The sequence below is a fragment of the Hippoglossus stenolepis genome, chromosome 17, assembly GCF_022539355.2.
Source record: "Hippoglossus stenolepis isolate QCI-W04-F060 chromosome 17, HSTE1.2, whole genome shotgun sequence".
NCBI classification, from domain to species: Eukaryota; Metazoa; Chordata; class Actinopteri; order Pleuronectiformes; family Pleuronectidae; genus Hippoglossus; species Hippoglossus stenolepis.
The window spans coordinates 285,089-304,052 of NC_061499.1; the positions used below are offsets into that span (position 1 = coordinate 285,089).

The 18,964-nt window shown below is 43.3% G+C and overlaps 2 protein-coding genes across 9 annotated transcripts in view; both read right to left on the reverse strand.

Moving 5' to 3' along the window:
- LOC118103892 (hepatic lectin-like) overlaps window positions 1-7,790 on the reverse strand; it is a 207,725-nt gene extending 199,935 nt beyond the window's left edge. For all 8 annotated transcript variants that reach the window (XM_047344107.1, XM_047344111.1, XM_047344103.1 and 5 more), the window contains exon 1: window positions 7,704-7,790. In XM_047344107.1, coding sequence (XP_047200063.1) covers window positions 7,704-7,785 — 82 coding nt within the window. In that variant the 5' untranslated portion in view covers window positions 7,786-7,790. The remainder of the gene's footprint in view (window positions 1-7,703) is intronic.
- LOC118103841 (hepatic lectin) overlaps window positions 1-18,964 on the reverse strand; it is a 228,139-nt gene that overhangs the window by 186,332 nt on the left and 22,843 nt on the right.

Genomic DNA, 18,964 nt, shown 5'->3' on the forward strand with positions numbered 1-18,964 from the left:
CCGTGAAGCATCAGTTTGGAACTCTCTGCTCTTGTTTGCCAGCCAGGGGCTGTTACAGTAAAACTCAACGCTACATTTGAAACGTCTTCCTGACTCGCGTCGTCATCCTTACGAAGAAACAACCTACAATCGACCGTCAGTCAAGACTGGATAACACATCAAAGGTGCACGCCACGATAGATGCACTGAGAGACATGAATAAAAGACAGTAAATAGACTGTACTATGAATATGCAAAGTGTTTTCACATGTAAATACAAAAATGCTGGGGACTTTCCTGCCGTCCTAAAGTCAAACTGATCACAAAATGGGAATCTTTGGAGAAGATGATTGATGATTATAATGACCAATGGTAAATATTATGTGTCATGTTGCAACTAACATTATTATTGTCGTGTCTTTGAGGAGTCTAAACAGTGACAGTTAGACTGTTTTACTGCCTATAGTTTGCTAAGCACACTTATAGCGCATTCTCTTTCGATTTTGCCAGTTGAGCCTTTTTCTTTCTACTTATGATATTTATGTTGCATCTGTTTTTGTGCTAAAACTCTTTGATCTGGCAAGAGAAATAGCAGTTACCAAATTAGAGCGACTACTTGCAGAGGTTCTATTCAGGCATACTGCATATTACACTCAAAGATTAAAGTTCGATAGTCAAATCAGCAACGCAAGTAAAACAAAATGTCACTCGATGCAGCAGCAACAAGTAAATCAGTTCCCACACATCAAGACAGTCCAACCTCGCGGCAAAGAATAATACCAGAGAAGGTCCAAGAGCTGCACAAAAATACTTTTATAAGGCCTATGAGTCCTGGAAATTGTCAGCGAGAGAAGTTCGGACTGAATTGAAAAACTTCTGCTCTCAGATGACCTTGATAAAATCCAACAAAAATGATCACAAACCATGATGCGGTGCACCATCATTATGAGCCACTTGTACGCAACCAAACCTCCACTCCAGATATTGTTGGTAAAATGGACACCTGCTCCACTCTGACTGAAGAGATCCTTGCTCTTGTGAGTAATCGTAGAGACATCGTCGATGGGAACTATAATGAATGAGTCGAGAAGGAGAGAGTGAGAATAGTGCTGAGTAAGGAAGAGCATGGCTCCATCTTTGGACTTACAAAAACTGAAACCGCACTTTCAGAAGCATCACGGAACTCAGATCAATCAATTGCAACTTCCACTAGCTCTAGTAAACAACAAGATGGAGAAGCAGAACTCGCAGCCAAGCAAGAGGAGGTAAAGCGACAAAAGACATTCTAAGTCAGCAATCCAAGCTCAGAATACTGGAAAGTGAATGGAAACTTGAAGAGGCGGCCATGTTGACTGAAGTGGAGCGTAAAAGGACAGAGAGACAATCAAAGCTAGAAGAGGAAAGAACGAACCTGCAGCAGCTAAAGGCAGAGAAGGAAGTCAGGTAGCAGCTGCTAGAGTAAGAGCATATAACAGTTTTGAAGATGACCGCCAAAATGGGATGAACCATGAATCAGATGCTGCTCACCAGGAGACCGAATACGAAGCTCGGCTAAATTCAAATGCGTCATCATTTCAACCTCAACTAGCACCTCTGAGAGCAACTACATCTGAAGATACCGTCTCTCCGGCCCAAGCAATAGCAAGCGCACTCAGCATAAATCGCTTGCCCGTACCTGAGCCAGCAATGTTTAATGGAGATCCCATGAAATTCCTTGATTGGAAGATGTCTTTCACAACCCTTATATATCAGAAACCTCTCTCACCAAGCGAGAAGATGTTTTACCTGAAAACTTACCTCGTCGGAGAAGCTCGCAAAGCGGTGGAAGGGTTCTTCTATAGGAACTCGGAGGACGCATATTCAGGCGCCTTGAAAGTCCTACATGAGAGATATGGGAACCCATTCCTTGTTCAAAAGGCCTTTCGAGACAAGCTCGCCAGATGGCCTAAAATCAGTGCGACTGATCCTTTAGCACTTAGAGAATTTACAGACTTTCTCCAAGGTTGCGCAGAGGCAATCCCACATGTTAAAGGGCTGACCATCTTGAATGATTGTGAAGAAAACCACAAGTCACTTAAAAATTACCCGAATGGATTGTACGAAGGTGGGGCCGATTGTCGACGATAACCTGTATAAGTCTGGGGATTACCCGATTTTAAAAGTTTCACAACGTTCTTGAACAAAGAGGCCCGGATATTTTGTAACCCTATCACCTCCCCACATTGGAGGAACTTTAAACCCACAGACAGATCTCTTAATACAACTGCCCAATTAAAGAATGCCAGCCGAGATGAACTTGAAATGTCCAATTGTAGGGGAAGTCCCCATGTTTGGTCTGCAAGGATGAAATGCATGGCATTGCCAGGTGCCCCTCTTTGCTGCAAAACCCATGGAAGACAAAAAGACATTCATCTATGAAAACCGCCTCTGCTTTGGTTGCTTAAGGAAGAGACACATCAACAAAGACTGTAAAGGCGACATACTTGTAGTACCTGTGGTCGTAGGCAGCCCACTTGCTTGCATGAGGAGTGGATGAAAGGGCCAGGAGAAGTGACGAAAAATGGCTCTGCCCTAGCAGATAATGGCTCGAGTGAAGAGGTTCTCAAGGTCACGTCCTATGCATCAACCCAATGTGTCCTCGCTACCTCAAGCATAGTCCCAGTCCTGGTGTCGTCAGTACAAGAGCCGCAAAGAGAAGTTCTCACTTATGCATTACTTGACACACAGAGTGATTCAACATTCATTCTAGAAGACTTGCTTCAGGACCTGGATGTGGACTCTCAACCAGTGAAGCTAAAACTCAGCACAATGACAGCTGTCGACACCATCTTGGCAAGTAAGAGTATCTGCGGTCTACGAATTCGAGGTCTTAATTTTGATAAGCACATCCATATAAAGCAAGCCTACACCCGTAGCTTTATTCCGGTGAATAAGTCTTATATCCCAACAAGAGAAACGGCACAAACGTGCCCTCACCTCAGACATCTAGCAGACATGTTGCCACCACTTCAAGATTGCGAAGTAGGACTGCTAATTGGGTATGATTCTCCATCAGCACCAGCCCCACTTGAAGCCGTCATAGGCAAAGACAATGAACCCTTTGCACAGAGAACTGAGCTCGGCTGCAGCATTATAGGTTCATCTAATCCTCATCTGGACAGGCAACGAAGTCAGGCTTCGTTCACAGAGTTGCTGTAAAAGAAATTCCTGCCCCATCAGTCAATGATATTTTGAAAGCCCCGGAGTTAGACTTCAATGAAAGGGTCTATGAGGACAAGTATGTATCTCAGGAGGATGTTCAGTGCATACAGTTCCTCAGCAAACACATCAAGCAGAAGGAGGACAGACACTTTGAAATGCCCCCTTCAAGAGTATCAGTCAACCTTTGCTACCAAACAAGAAACTAGCCACTGTTCGCCTTCAGTGTTTGAAGAAAAGGTTAAAGGCTAATAAAATAAAAGAGAAAAACTTTTACGTCGACGATGGGCTAGCCAGTGTTGCATCAGTCCAGGAAGCTAAGTAACTGAGGACTACGCCTTCACAAGTTCAACTCAAATCGAAATGAGGTCCTGGACTGTGTGAGCCCTCAGAAAGAGCACCACCCATTGAACCTTTTGAGTTGTAGATGGGCATTATTCCGACGGAGCATGCACTTGGTATTCATATTATCAGTTGTAGCTGCGAGTGTATACGGCAAGACTTATGTCGCAGAGGCTTTGGATGAGATGACCCTTGCCTGAAGACTTGAGATCACGGTGGGAGGAGTGGAAGGTCGGCCATCTCAAGCTAAAGGATGTTGCCATTTCAAGATGTTACCACCCACTAGACTTTGGCAACCTAATCAGAACAGAGTTTCATCACTTCTCTGATGCCAGCAGCAAGGTATACGGGGCCTGCTCATACCTCAGGTACAAGGATGACCAAGGTAGAGTGCATTGTAGCCTCGCAATGGCCAAGGCAAGAGTCGCATCAAAAAAGGTGACAAGCATCCCGAGGCTGGAGATCTCAGCGGCTGTAGTGGCAACCTCCCAAGGAATCAGTGGCTACTAGCACAGTGGTCGACCAATTCCAGACAGCGGCGGTCCCGTTCATCGGGTCAAGTTTCAAACAGGAGAGCGGAAAGCAACGAAAAGGCAAGGTCTTTCATCCAAACCCTCATTCGTCGAGAGACCCGTCCAGAAACTGGTGCTCCTCCTCGAGAGTAAATAGTATAAACATGTTGCACATAGATAACATCACAAGCATTACACCCCTAGATATTTTAATTTAAAGGGCAATTAGATATGGTCTAGAAATCCTGTATAGTACATTTGGTTGAATTGTTTATAGCAGGATTTGGTGGGAGTGTAACTGACTGCTAACTTGGTAGGTTACGCAGATTGTTTGATTTATTATTTGTGTTGGGTTTATCTTGTTATTTATGTTCAAGTATGTATCTTGTTATTTAAATTAGTAATTTGTTGTCCTTTTAATGTAGCGACTCACCTCTCGTAAATGCCTGTAGCTTTCACGGAGCGGACCGATATTATAACACACAAAATCCTCGCTCCTGGATAATTAGAGACTTCCTGTCCGAGCCTGATAAAACACCTGCTGTGCATCGGCGTCTTGATGATGGTAGCAGCGGAAGTGGTAGGACAGCAGCTGTACGGCGATTCCCGATCATACAGACGAATCCGGTAAGAAGACTGCATTAATCCCGTTTTAACAGCCCTCGGCGGCGGGTGAGTGCGAAGCAGTTTGAATTCCCTTTGCTACAGGTAGCGCGGGATGGGAGTCTCAGTAGCGGCGTTAGGCGATCTTTGTTTACGTTGACGGCACACAGCGGGTGAGTCGCGTTCATTTGAAACCGTCACGCCAAAACGTCAAACTGGGAAACACAGAACCGGATCCATGAAAACCTTCATACTGACGTCGATGACAAAAAGTGTTTTCTCAATAACAAACCTTGGATCCAGTTGTGTGTTGTCCACCCAAAGCCATTCACCCTCGTTCTTTGAGTCTGTCAGTCCGATCCAGAACCTGTCCTCAGGATTGTCCATTTTTTCACTCAGTCTAGACACCAGGAATCTCTGAAGAGCAGAAGGTGATTTATCTGTGACGATGTGATAAAATATGAGAACATCGACCTGCAGCAGTGTTTTATACCTGCTCCTCTCTGTTGTTTATCACAACCAGGTCTCCTCTCATTGATGTGCATTGTGTTCTACCCTGATCCCAGGATGAAGTAACCAAGGAGAACAAGTAGCACTTTCCTCCATGTGGCTCCCAGCCGTCCTCGCACCTCGGACATGCTTCATCTTTGGAGAGATAACAGCAAAGGAAATCACTGGTTACTTTATATCTGGAAGCTGCAGTGACTTTGAATGTGAAGAGTTTTTGAAAGACTGATGAAAATCTGACTTTGAGAGGGTGGTGATACACTGCCCTTGAGCAAGGCAGCGATTCTGCAACTGCAGTTACAGTCAATAGCTGTGTCTTAATTCAGGGGCAGTGACTACGCTGTCCCATATCAGAGGCTCCTTCAAATGGGGCCGACAAATGCATCCGTCTAACCCAGAGAAACAAAGGCTCTAACGGGTGGATCCTTCCTGTCCCAACCTATCCCAGAATTCATTGCACTTAGGTGACAAACCCTTTTTCAAAAGGTTGATGGTGCCGGCAGGCGTTGAGACGTCCGATGCTTCTCGTTATCACACTTTAATTTAACTGAACATCTAATGGAACGAATGTTAAAAACAACCAAGGGGCATAAACACTTTCTCATCTTGTCTAAGTTCAGTTCTGTTGCTAGGTAACAGCAGTAAGGGCAGACACGAGCATGGAAATCCTTTGTAGGCGAGAACGTCTCCTTTCTGTTCACGACCCACCAGGACGCCTCCTTGGTGGGGTCGAATTAGGCATCCTCTGAAGGATGCAGCCGCTGAACTGAGACAAGCTGAAGTGACTGTATCCGTCAGTCCTTCACTGTTTCTTTAATCATCATCAGGAGATGCTAATGTGTGACTTACTTCTTACTGGAGGAGGTTTACTTGTCTGCTCCACTTTGGACAGTTCTGTCTTACTGAGTATTTCTTAAACAAAATGTAACTTTCATCAGTGGATTCATCAGAATGTCTGAACAGAAGAAGCAAATGTGAAGAAACTAGCATAAGAAAAAGTAACCTTACTGCGGATGAAACCTTAAAACCTTCAGAAACAAAATGAAGAAGTTTACCTGTGAGATTTTGCCTCATCTTAGGCTTTTGGAGCTCTTCATGGATTTGAGTATTTTTATAAACTGATTAGAAAAGACAATCTCGTAGTAAAGGTTAAAGCTGTTTGATAGTCAGTGTGATGGCGAGCAGGAGGATCATTAACTAGAAATGTTGTTAGAATTCCATTTGTTGATTTACTTCTAACAAACAAACATCTCAGTAAAAGTTTTAATTTCAAGAAGTGTTTGGACAGATTTTATGACTCGTTCTGCCAAAAAATGAACTTTTTAGAATCAAACTCACGGGGTTTACACCAAGAGCTGTGACAGCAGCTGCCAGGGAGAACACTGAGGACCAGCAGGGCCACTCGCTCCGATGTGACCCCTGATCGCCTGTTTGATGCTGCAGGTTGTTTGGAGCTGTTCAACAGCAGAAGAGAAGGTGATGGAGATAAATGTCTAATATTCATAATAGTCTTTAAAGATGAAGTCCCACTTTCATGTCTTTTGTTTTTACAGTCGACCAACGACCAGCAGGAAATCAACTCTAACAACCAAAGATGAATTTGTAAAAACCAGAAGAAGTGTAGCCGACAGGAAGTAGAGAGGCTCGACTGTTTTCTTTGGAGTTGACTATAAATATTTCTCGGACCTTTCATAACGGTCACTTCCTCTTTTTTTTTTTTCACACCCTTGTGAGCTTATTCTCACGCTTTATTACAGGAAACACCGCAGATAGTTTTACACTTTCTTAATCTTTTAAATAGAATTGAACTTCATTTTTACTCAAATAACGATGAGCATTTATTCACGGAAATTGGCTTCAAACTCGTGCAGTTTAGCCACCTTGAGGGTCAAAATCATTTAAGGCAGAAAACACATTTATTATGTGATTGAACTCAAGGTTTAGGACAGGAATGTTTATTTTTACTTTATTATACACAACAATATGTAAACTGCAACTAACCAATCATCATTATCATTTGATCCTGCAGATTATCTTTTAGTATAATACAAAGTCAGAAATAATGAAGCGTCTTAAGGTCATTGGTTGTGTCTTCAGAATCAACAATCAAAAACCAGAAGAAATGAAAATCGGCAATGATTATATATTTTTGGTCTTTTCCTTTGAAAAGCGTGTAACCACGATTGTTAAGATAGTTCCGTGCGGTTTATCACCGCAGGTCGCTGAGTTTTGAGTGAGTGATGTTGCAATAAGTGGTTTCATCCGTGAGGTGTAGCCCTGCAACACAAAAATATACATATATATACATTTATGTTCTGCTGGTAAAAGTGTTCATGTTTCTGTCAAACAGAAAAACACAAGGGCGAATCCTGGAGACTTCTGGAGCGTTTCAGTTTTACAAAATGGAAAAACAGGGAAGTCAAGTCCACCGAGTCAAGGCAGTGAAATGAACAATTTCCAAATGAACAACTCTGTTTAACATCTCAAGTGTAATAATAATAATAATAGTAATAATAAAGAACAATGTGTACACTCAGTATTCAGTATTATGCTAAAACTCACCATCTGTGTTTCCTCTCGCTCTTGTGAACTTAATATTATGAAGAACTTCCAGTTTCCAGCCATTTTCCTGCTGTGGGACCATCAGTGAGTATAAATTTGAAATAAATTTAGTTTTGTCAGACCGGCTGAAAACTGTTCCTAATCTTTCCTGTCAGACTCAAATGTGCTGAAAGGCTCTAAGAAGACGTGTAGTTCCTCCAGACCACATCATTAGGATATTTCACTTCCTCAAGTTTTGTTCAACGGATGTTTGTGGTGATGAAGTGATGAAGTTGTTTATTCAGTGGTCACAAATTTCCCACAATTTTAAATACAATTATATACATTACTCTGAAGTGTTCCCTTTGTGCATGATTAGTACTTTCACTTTTAGTATTTGAAGTATATTTTGATGTCAAGACTTTTAATTTTGACCAATAATTTTGTATACGATATATATTTTATAGTTTGACCCCCATCGTCCTCCTCAACACCCTGCTCTTCTTCTGCCTCGAGGACTTTGGCTTCACCACGGTGGAGCAGCACATGGCTGTCCTTCACCCAGCTCACCTGCTGCACCAGAACCAACCTGAACCACACCGGACCACTTCCCTCGCTACTCCCGCCCATATCACACGACTGAAGCTCCGCCAGGTGCCAACACGACTGTGAAGATACAACAGTGACGAAGAAGATTACATCTTATTACCTCCTCTTATGTTTGCTTTGTCATGTTATCTGACACAGACGGAGTTCCGCTACAAACCGTCATAAAGATAACGTGGAGAATTCCCTGGAGATGATGGAGAATGTTGGGATTTTAATAACATAATTTAGACACTATAGCCCCGAAAAGGATAGATTTTACGTGCACCATGTTTGTACCTTAACAGAAGAATTAATGTGTGTGTGTCTGTGAAGATGGCAGTGAAACTGAACTCTAAACAAATGCAGTATGTCAGACGGGGGTGGGGGCAGGGCAATTTGGGCTGAATATGTGGGGAGAGATGTGCTTCAGCCTTCACATAGTGACTGTTGGTAGCCGTTGCTGGCTGGTTTTAATCTTGAAGTTGGTTGTTGTGTGTGTGTCGTCACATCGCAGTTCCAGTTCTGCACCTGTCTGATAATGCCTGTTTGAGAAGACTGTACATCTGTGGCATACAATACACTGTACTTTAACTTGTTCTCATACCTAACCTACTATATTACAGCCCCACAAACTCCATTAGCTTTATTCAAACCTCCCACATACATGAATGCACTGTTTTCTTAATAAACTGTGACATACCCTTAGAAAGAATTCAAGCAGCTGCCACTAGGGTCTGAAGGACAGATAGGAAAGGCGTTGTTTTGTCTAGAAAATGCGCATGCCATACTGAGATACAAGGCTTCAGCCGGATAAAGCTTGTTTCAAAACACCAAACCAAACACTGTCAGAATGTGAAGATTTGCCCAGCTACTATCTAAGGAGGTGAAACTGGGAGACGGCTCCCTCATCATGTGTGATTCCAGTGCCTAGGGCTGGGACCAGCCTGTGCACTAGCCAGTGACTCCCCCTCGTTATTGACCAATGAAGTTCTACCTACTATTATAAATATTGCCCGCCGTCCGTTCGGGCGACTCTGGGCTTCCCCGAGGCGGTGATGGAGGCGGCCTGGGGCTGTGCGTTGAGTGCCCTTAGCTATGTAGTAGCTTCATTGCTTCTAAATAAATACTTTTGAACCAAGACCGACTCTTTCTCTCTACCTAAGGATAAAAAGTACGACAAGATTTGGTGACGACGTGATCCTGTAGAGAACTTTTGACTGAAAGACAGGAGACCCAGAAGTCGAGGCAGCTCCGATCGATTCTCCACATACTCACAAGGTAGCCAAACTAAAAGGTAAACGAAACCTGTTAAAACAAATTCTGCATTAGTTATATAGGAGGTAAAATAATGAAGTTATGTGTTTTATGGGAGGCTTAATGAAAGGCTATGTAAGAATAAACAGAGGTCTGGGACCCTGTGAAAGGTCTGGGACAGCAGCCTTGAGGGTCTATGGGACCCTGTCTTGGAGCAGAAGAAACAAGATAAAAGCGAGGTCTAGGACCTGTGCGGGACAGCGCCACACTTAAAAATCTGTGGCTGTGAACCCTTAAAACTAATTCAGATTGGAGAAAAGCGATTCATGCAATGGGTGCATCCGTGCAACCTAATCTAGGATTAGGGTGTGTTCCTGGAGGAAGGGGCTACCGGCACTGACGAGTGAGGAGCTTAACTAGCCAGACACCGTTGCTTGAATCGGGCACAAATTAAAAGACGCTTAGAGGCCATAACGTATTGAGGACTGACAGATAAAAGACTGACTAGAATAAAAAGACGTGAGACAAAAAAACTGACAATATAAAATATAAGATTTAAGAGCTCTGAATGTGTGGGTATTTACTAAATACTAAACAATAGTGTTTTGGAGATTGATTAAGAACTTAAGGTAACTAATACTTGTGGGTAATGGAACTGATCTAGGTAGTCCTAATATGAACTTCATGTAAAGGAACTGGTGACACAGCACTAAGTCTGATACAAGTGTGAATGAAAGTGTGTGTGTGGAAAACGAGAGAGAACCAAATTAGGAGGAGATAACAAGAGGAAGGTCACCCGGCTGACAGAGACAGAATAAATAAGGAAATAAGAAAAATAGAGCGAGGTCGCCATCTGGTGGTGGATAAAAGAAATGTAGTGGAAAATTCAACTGACCAGTGTCTAAGGTATTGGAAATCCCCCTGACCAGGTGTCTCACTGCTGTGATACTGTCTACCTGACAGGATGGAACCCTTACTTGGTGGTGTCTCACTGCTATGACCTTGATCAACAGGGTGCATGCCCTTATTTGGTGATGTTTTTCTTCCAACTGCTACAGCGGACGGACAGACACAGATGATCTCATGTCTTTCATATTATGTTTATAGACGCCTCTTTGTATAAGTTCTGGCTTTGTGAACTTGCGGCCAGTTCCATTTGAGCACCGGTGCTTGTTGTGTAACCTCTGCAGGTTTACTATTATAAAGACTCAAGGCAACTCCAGTCTGAGAATTTCATTATTTCAAATCTCAAGATGAATTTCCATCACAAACTTGGCGTCACGAACAGGATCCCTTGAAGATCGTCTGGACCGAGAGTCTTCGGTGGCTGATCACCCAGGAGAGAAAATCTTCTGCCTCTACCTCCAACAGTTAAGAGAAGAGGGCGGGGAAATAACTTGGGTTCGGACCTTCTTCACAGGGGATCAAGGCCTCTCTTTGGTCATCTTATATCTGGTGAGATGTTGACATTCTGATTTTCATGACTGTTTAGATAATTTCTCAAATACAAAAATCAAACATAAATAATACATTTAAAGGGTTTTATTTGGAATGGGTGTATTAGTCATTCTCTCTGGATTATTGTGGATTAATGATGTTAATCTGACTCGTCCTTGTGGCAATCATCCTTGTTGAAGGCTTTTTCCTGTTTTGCGGAGAAAGAAACAGGATTCGTGGGGCCAAGTCTTAAATTAGTGTTCAGGAAATTGTAGTGTACACGATTTCATACCTTGAGTGATAAGGATGGAGGTAACAGGGGAAGTCAGGGACTTCAGAACCCAGAAAGTCCAAATGGTGGGCTTTATGGTTGCAAGTGAGGACGGAGGAAAGTGTGACATTTTTCTTCAATATGGTCCGAGACTTTGCTTTTCCTCATAACGGGTCATTTATTGTCGAAAAAAATTAAACTTTTAAGAGAGAAACTCCTGAGAAAGAGGAAGAATTAAAAACAACAAAAAAATAAAAAATAAAAGAAAAAATAAATAAATAAATAAATCAAGGTCGCAATGTGGAAGAGACAGAAGATATAATAAGAAAGTGTCTTGAAATGTGGAAAAAAAGAGGCAGAGTGTAGCGACAGAGAAAACAAACATTTAAACAGATGGCTAAAGTTGATAAGAGAAACTGAGAAAGTTGAAAGAAATCATATAGATCTCGGTATTCTCCATTACAGGGTGTGGCAGTCCTCTCCTGCGCCTGCCTTCCTCTCACCTCACGACAAAACCCTCCTCCATGATGATATTGCAGAGACCAGACTCCACCAATCAAGCGATCAGGCCCATCTCAGACTCCACCCACCACTCTCCCAGTCTGGAGACGGGGCAGCGGGAGGACTGAATGATGACGCCACCCTCTTCCTCATCTTTAGGCCCCACTGACTTTGCAAGATATGTCCGCACTGTAGGGAGACCTCCGTCACAGCTTCACAGACTGGGATGATCACGGTTAATGCAGCATCGTCAACGCTCTCAACACACTCCTCACGCCCTGAGGACCGCCTTCCCCAATAAAATTGACATGTCCAAAATAACGGGGTGCAAGCAACAGCCAAGTGAACATTAGATTTCCTCACCGTCCCCAGTATCCTGTTTAATCAACACAGAGGCATCCCCATACCTGACAACCTTGGCAGCAGGCCAGGGGCTTATGAAACACATCTGAAACAAGCCTTCCTGAATGGTCTGCTCCCCACCTCTACAGACAGTATTAGGCCACACCTGCATCGGGCTTGAGGATGCTGCGCTTGACAGAGGTCAGATGTCATTCTGAACATGCTGAGCGTCAAACACAAAGAAACCAAAGACAAAACTCAGCAGAAAGAATCAACAACTCCAGAAAGCACAGCTAACCATGATGCAGGCTGTGTCTGCCCTGTCAAGGCCACACAGACAAGATAACTGATAGCAGAGCCAACTTCACTGAACCAAGAAGAGAGGCGCGGTCGCGAGACGTGGCTGTGGGAGGGTTTCGGCGACCCCCACTTGGGAATGAGTGTTAATCTGCAGACAAAAGGACACTGGGCAAGGAGCACTAGCAGGCGGAGACGGGAGACAAGAACTTTCACTGCCGACTGAACTACAGAAAGTGAGGAGAGGCAGATGAGGGGAAGACGACCAATATACCGCGAGGATCAGAAAGAAGTGAAACACAGATACATGTACCAAAGCAATGAAAAGTAAACTTGCAATTCTAACCGCACATACACACAAAAGCTCAGCAATGAAAATAAACACTATTAACCGCACACAAACACACACTAGAAACAAACACAACTTTGTGGTTCTTATGTTAAGTACAATAGTGATGCTTTAAGAAAATGCCTCAACTTGAACTGTGTGTTAGCGATTCAAGCAATTTGTGGTGAGCTCTGGTGCAGGTTATTCTGTGGTTAGGATGTCAGATTTGCCCACATCTCCTGAAATGAGTGGTAGCTTTATATTCTCTCAAGGTGCCAGCGGTGCTGTAAAAGAAAATTTGCCAAAACCTCTAAAATGCGCTTAGTTTGACAAACATCATAAGGTTTGAACATGATTTTCTCATTGTCTCCCTGTTGCCCAATTAATCTATTAGAAAGAGATTTGATGATTGTGTTAGGCCTCAATTTAGTATCCTCCCCTGATGGGTGACTGATTAACATTCTTCTTCGCCCCCCTTCACAATGTCACAGACCACACATGAGCAGCTGTTTGTATGTCAGTGGCAACTTCCTATAAATGCCTCCACTGATCTGCTCTCCACCGTCTCACTCTCTACCACTCCTTTTTCAGATTTTATACACATTGATTCCATTACCATACTTCACATGTGACAGACACAGCAGATCACGTTTATGAATCTCTGTTTTTGCCTTTCCTGATGATTCTCTGAAAGTGTCCAATACTTTGGTCTGTTTCCAGAAGTGCAGCTTCCGTCTCGCTCACTGACCAACAGATGGCACTGTTTCGCGTCTCAATTCCAGCCCTCATCTCGCTCTCAGTCTCATGATGACAAGTGGCAAGACTTGACCCATTTGTCCAGATCATGCCAGGCTGCCGTTGATTGGCAACCTGGCAGCGCCTGACGTAGTATATTCACCAAGTCTGAGTGCATTTGATCTAAAAATGTCTCCCAACCTTCTGTTCTCCAGCCACACGCTCATTTATTTGTGACTGAAAATCACCTTCATTCTTATGCAATGTTGTCCAGCCCCTCTGATGTTTCTCCTTTACTTTCAGATCTGCCTTAAACACTGTGGCCCAAAGGACAAATAGGATGTGGGCCTCATCAGAAACTGTGATCCAGTCAAATCACTCCAAAATCTGATTATAGGCCATATGTAACAATATCCACTCAGACAGAATGCAGTGGAGGATACGTCATTTTTGAATCCTTTTTTGCAGGCTGGTGTAATTGTCCCTGACCTGATTCCTTCAGTCCTCCACTGTTCCCAGTTAAGAAGATCAGAGACAAAGGTCAGCCTACTGAGTGGCGGTTTTGTGCAGGATCTGAAGGCTGTGAATGATGCTGTAATTGCTCGATAGCATATTGTTCCTGGCCCCATGCACGCTGCTTTCCCAAATTCCGTCCTAATGCAGTGTGGTTTTCGGTTGTGAGCTTATCCAATGCTTTTTTTTTGTGTTCCCTGTCTAGGGTGACCAGTACTGGTTAGCTTTTAATTTGCAACAAGGCCTACAGGATTCACATGCCTATGTCAAGGCTACTGTGAATCTCCATCATTATATAATCAGGCTCTCAGGAACAGTCTTGAACCCCTCATCTCCTCCGGGTTCAGTTCTCTTGCAGTATGTTGATGATCTACTAGTTGCCAGTCCACACCAGGAGCAATGTGAAACAGATACGATCACTTTGCTGACACATCCCCAGTTCATGAGGGCCATAAAGTCAGCCTCCCAGCAAACTGGTTTGTGCAACAAACTGTCAGAGCTCTGGGTCATGTCGTCTCAAAGATGGCAAATCCCTGTCTGATAAGAGAGTAGAAGCTATTGTTAGCATGCCTAAACCCTTGTCGAAGAAACAACTCATGGTCATTCATCAAGCACATGTTCTTTCTGTAGAAACGTTCATTCCTGACTTTTGCTCTTCTTGAAGCCCCTTAGGTGCTCTGTACCATGGCAAATCACTCACTCCTCACGACGTGTCGTTTGGACTCAGAGGCAGGCGAGGCATTTGTCACTGAAGAAAACGCTGCAGCAAACTCCCACTCTTGCTCTCTAACACAACCAAACCTTTTGTTCAGGCTGTGGATAGAGACCGCTGCATGACTTCTGTCCTCCTTCAGTCTCATGGTGACAAATATCGCCCTGTCGCCTATTTCTCCGCCAAACTTGATCCACGGTGGCAGCTGGCCTTCCACGTTGTTTGCGTGCAGTGGCCGCCTGTGAAAAAGCTGTCCTTGCCTCCACGAGACATAGTAGGTTACTCTGACTTGACACTCCTTGTTCCTCATGCTGTGTCTCTCATTCCTTACAGAACAGAGACCTCCACATCTCTCTGCTGCTCGCTGGTTGGTATCACACTGTTCTTGTGACATGCTTAACATCACAGTGACGCTGTTCAACTTTGAACCCAGCCACGCGTCTTCGCTCCCGGATAGCGGGGAAGAACACAACTGTGTGGCTGAACTTCAAGTCCAGTGTTCCCCGACCTGACCTCTCTGTGAACCCCTTTCTAACTCTGACTTGTTCTTGTATGTCGATGGGTCCGCCACTGCATTGACCCTGTCTCTGTGCTAACTGTGTTGGTTTTCTGTTTGTTCAGATACGCAGAGTTCTCCTCTCCCGAGTTCTCTTCTCATCACCTCTCTCAGCACGGGCAGCAGGCTCATCGCACTCACGGAAGCATGCAAATTGGCTACTGGTAAAACACTCACAGTCTACACATGACTCCAGATATCGTTGATTAACTCATGATTTTAGCGCCCTTGTAACACAGAAACTTCCTCATCTTCTGGTAAAAAGATAGCACACCACAGTCTCATCTGTAAGATCTTCTGTCTGCCATTTTGCATTGTTAAGAGACATTATTCCACGATGGGAATTCCTAGCAGAATTTCAGTGACAACGTGAACACTTAAGTAAGCAAGCTTGTCAAACAACTTCAGTTCTCATCTAACTATGGATGTGCGAACACACTGTGCATATCATCAGCCAGTGGTGGAACTGTGGGCAGAAAGCAGCACACTCAAAACTAAACTTGCAAAGTGCTGTGAAGGTACAGGTCTTGCATCGACAAAGTCTGCCTCTGGTGCTGGTGTACATGAGATGAAAGCGAACCCCACATTGAGTATGGTCCTCCGTCTTCTCCGCTTCCCATCCCACAGACTTGTGTGATCATGACATGTTGTCCTATTGTGCTAACCTAACTTCTTCTCTTTCAGACATCAGGAAACAGGTGGCAAGGGCCCTACCAGGTACTGCTCACAACCCACACAGCAGTGAAAGTTGCTGAAGGAGCCACCTGGATCCACGCCAGCCATAGGTAATGAGTACCAGCTCCATCTGACCAGCTGGCCTTGTACAACTCAAAGCACACACTGATACTTCCACAGGTTGAAGCACCGAGTGTTGTATGATTAACCACGGCGTTCTGCCACAACACAGAAGAAATCTGCCTGACAACTGAGACCATGGACAGGCCATGGCATCCCATTCCCCGACATCAGGTTGTGTGGCCTGAAGTCAGCTATACGTGTTACTCATGATCTCCTCTATTATTATTTTTGCACATTATTCTGTCTAGATGCCTCACTGCCAAAGTCTCTGATGATCTGAACTGTCTTTCCTCTGGTGTCCTCAGAACCATCCAGCACATACAAATTTGACTAGACACAAGAGAAGTGATTCCAGGTCCCACTTGATCCGTAACTTATTCCCCATCCCTCCCCTACCTGGACACTGACAGCACAGATGCTACAGTGTGATATCTCAATTTTAGTTTTTTTTATGTTATTTTCTCCCCCAGCTTGCTTATGTGTTTCTTAATGATTTCACTAGACAAAAACAGCTACTGCAATTATCCTCTTCATATTTATGATGCTTTAATTTGAAGCTCTGTAGATTTTAAGGTTGATGAGTTACTTTATGAAGTTTGTACATATAATAAATTTGTACTTCTAGCAAGAATTAAAAAGTTTTACTGCATATTTTCAACTGCTTAAATATATACTGTATGTTGACATTTCAACGTTTTATTACATTTTAATATATGAGTTACTTTTGCCAATCAATACAGTATGTTAACTTTGATAATGGTTAATGAGATGATGTGTTTGTTTGACTGATTTTCCTTCATTTTCATTTTCAAATGCTTGCTCAATCACAGGAAAAGAACTTTTTTCTTTCCACAAAAACAGCAATGACTACCTATTACCTCCCCACCATGCATCGTATGTTCTAGAACCTCTCCATGGTGGATGTGACCCTGTATGTGCAAAGTGCCAGGGGTTGAAGACTTCGTCGATATTCTTCTATGATTATGATGTTGATTATGATGTTTCTTGATTGTTTTTTGTTTGTGATCATATTTTTATTGATGATCAAAGGGGGAAGTGTAGTGGAAAAGTTGTGGCCAGTGTCTAGGTATTGAAATCCCCTGACCAGTGTCTCACTGCTGTGATACTGTCTACCTGACAGGATGGAACCCTTACTTGGTGGTGTCTCACTGCTATGACCTTGATCAACAGGGTGCATGCCCTTATTTGGTGATATTTTTCTTCCAACTGCTGTGGACGGACAGACACAGATGATCTCATGTCTTTCATATTATGTTTTATGAAACGCCTCTTTGTATACGTTCTGGCTTTTGTAGACTTGCAGCCAGTTCATTTTGGCTTCCCGTGCTTGTTGTGTAACCTCTGCAGAGTTTACTATTATAAAGACTCAAAGGCAACTCCAGTCTGAGAATTTCATTATTTCAAATCTCAAGATGAATTTCCATCACAGAAAGTACAACAAGCGGTGTACGCCTGCCATCTGGGGGCTGATAAAGGGTATTACAGCTAGGGATAAAACAAGGACGCCACCTGGGGGAGACCAAAGGACATTACAGCTCGGGTTACAACTGGTTTGACATCATTGGATTGGCTTGTGTTTTTTGTTTTAATTTTTAATTTTTTTCCACTAAGAGACAAATGACAGCCAGGAACTTTTTACAGTTAGAGATACACACCCCTGACATACCAACACGACCCTGACCCACACAGATACACACATTACAGCAACATGTCACAGCACTAGCATGTCACAACACCTCACTCGTCGTGGGTTGACACTGCCCTTGGAGCTCATGTCAATAAGAAGTTCATCAATGGTGTCACCCATCTATCCCCACATGAGCTTCTCTCTGGACGGCCCATGCCAGGGCCTCTCGGGGACCTGGTTATGGACCCGGGTTGGATGTGCGTCAGGGGAGAAATTGACTGACTACGCAGAAAGCCTTAACTAATCTTTCAAGTTTTGTCTGCACAGGTCAGGCGGCTGCTGGGATGTTCTGTGAGACCCCAGACTCCTGTTCCAGTAAGACGGGTGATTGGGTAAGGTCCAAAGTTCACAAGAAAGTGGCTGACCCTAGGTGGACAGGACCTTGGGAGGTAACAGAGTGTACCTCATGCGATCAGTAAAGGAAAAACAGGAGCAATTTGGCACCACCTCACACATTGTGTACCATGACCCACCTTCTCGGTCTTTACGAGAAGTAGCCACTGATTGGCCGACTCCTCCTCAAAATCTTAAAGTAATACGTTGACCACAAAGGAGGGTCTATCTATGTCTTGTCTTGATTATTTCAATATAAACATGTCTCTACTAAACTCAGCTCGCACCTCTGAGTTCCATATGAGCAGAGAGAAACACGCAGATAATGTAAATGACGATGGAGATAGCAGGACTTCACCTGTAGGTAGGGCCATCAATGTTTGTTTTTCCTACCTGGAGACAAATCCCTACTGCTTTCCATGATTTCTATTACAAGTGTGATTTCTAGTAATCAGACAGTGAATTACTATAATTCTAATAAATGTGTTTCCGTTGCTTTAACTCCATAGATAATTAAGACATTCTAAATGATTTACAGGACTGTTGGCTTTTTGTAGCCGAATTCTATATGTCTTTGTAATTAATTCAAATATTGAATTCCCAGTTTAACTTTATGTTTGAGCACATCTTTTGTTAAATCAATTTTGAGTGCTCCTATTTGTCCGGAATTATTAAACTGTTCTTATCCCAAGGTTGCGAAGGTAAAAAAGTTCAGTTAGTAATTGTCCCAATAATTTTGTAATTGTACAATGAATGTTTTTGTACTTTAACAATTCAATTAGAGAAGCAGTTTACTGAGCTGGTAACATATATCCTGTGTCAAATGTTTTATGTATTCAAGAGCAATTTTCGTGAATGGGACTAGAAGTCCATCTTATCTAGTATTTTTAGTTGGAGTTGTTTATTTTA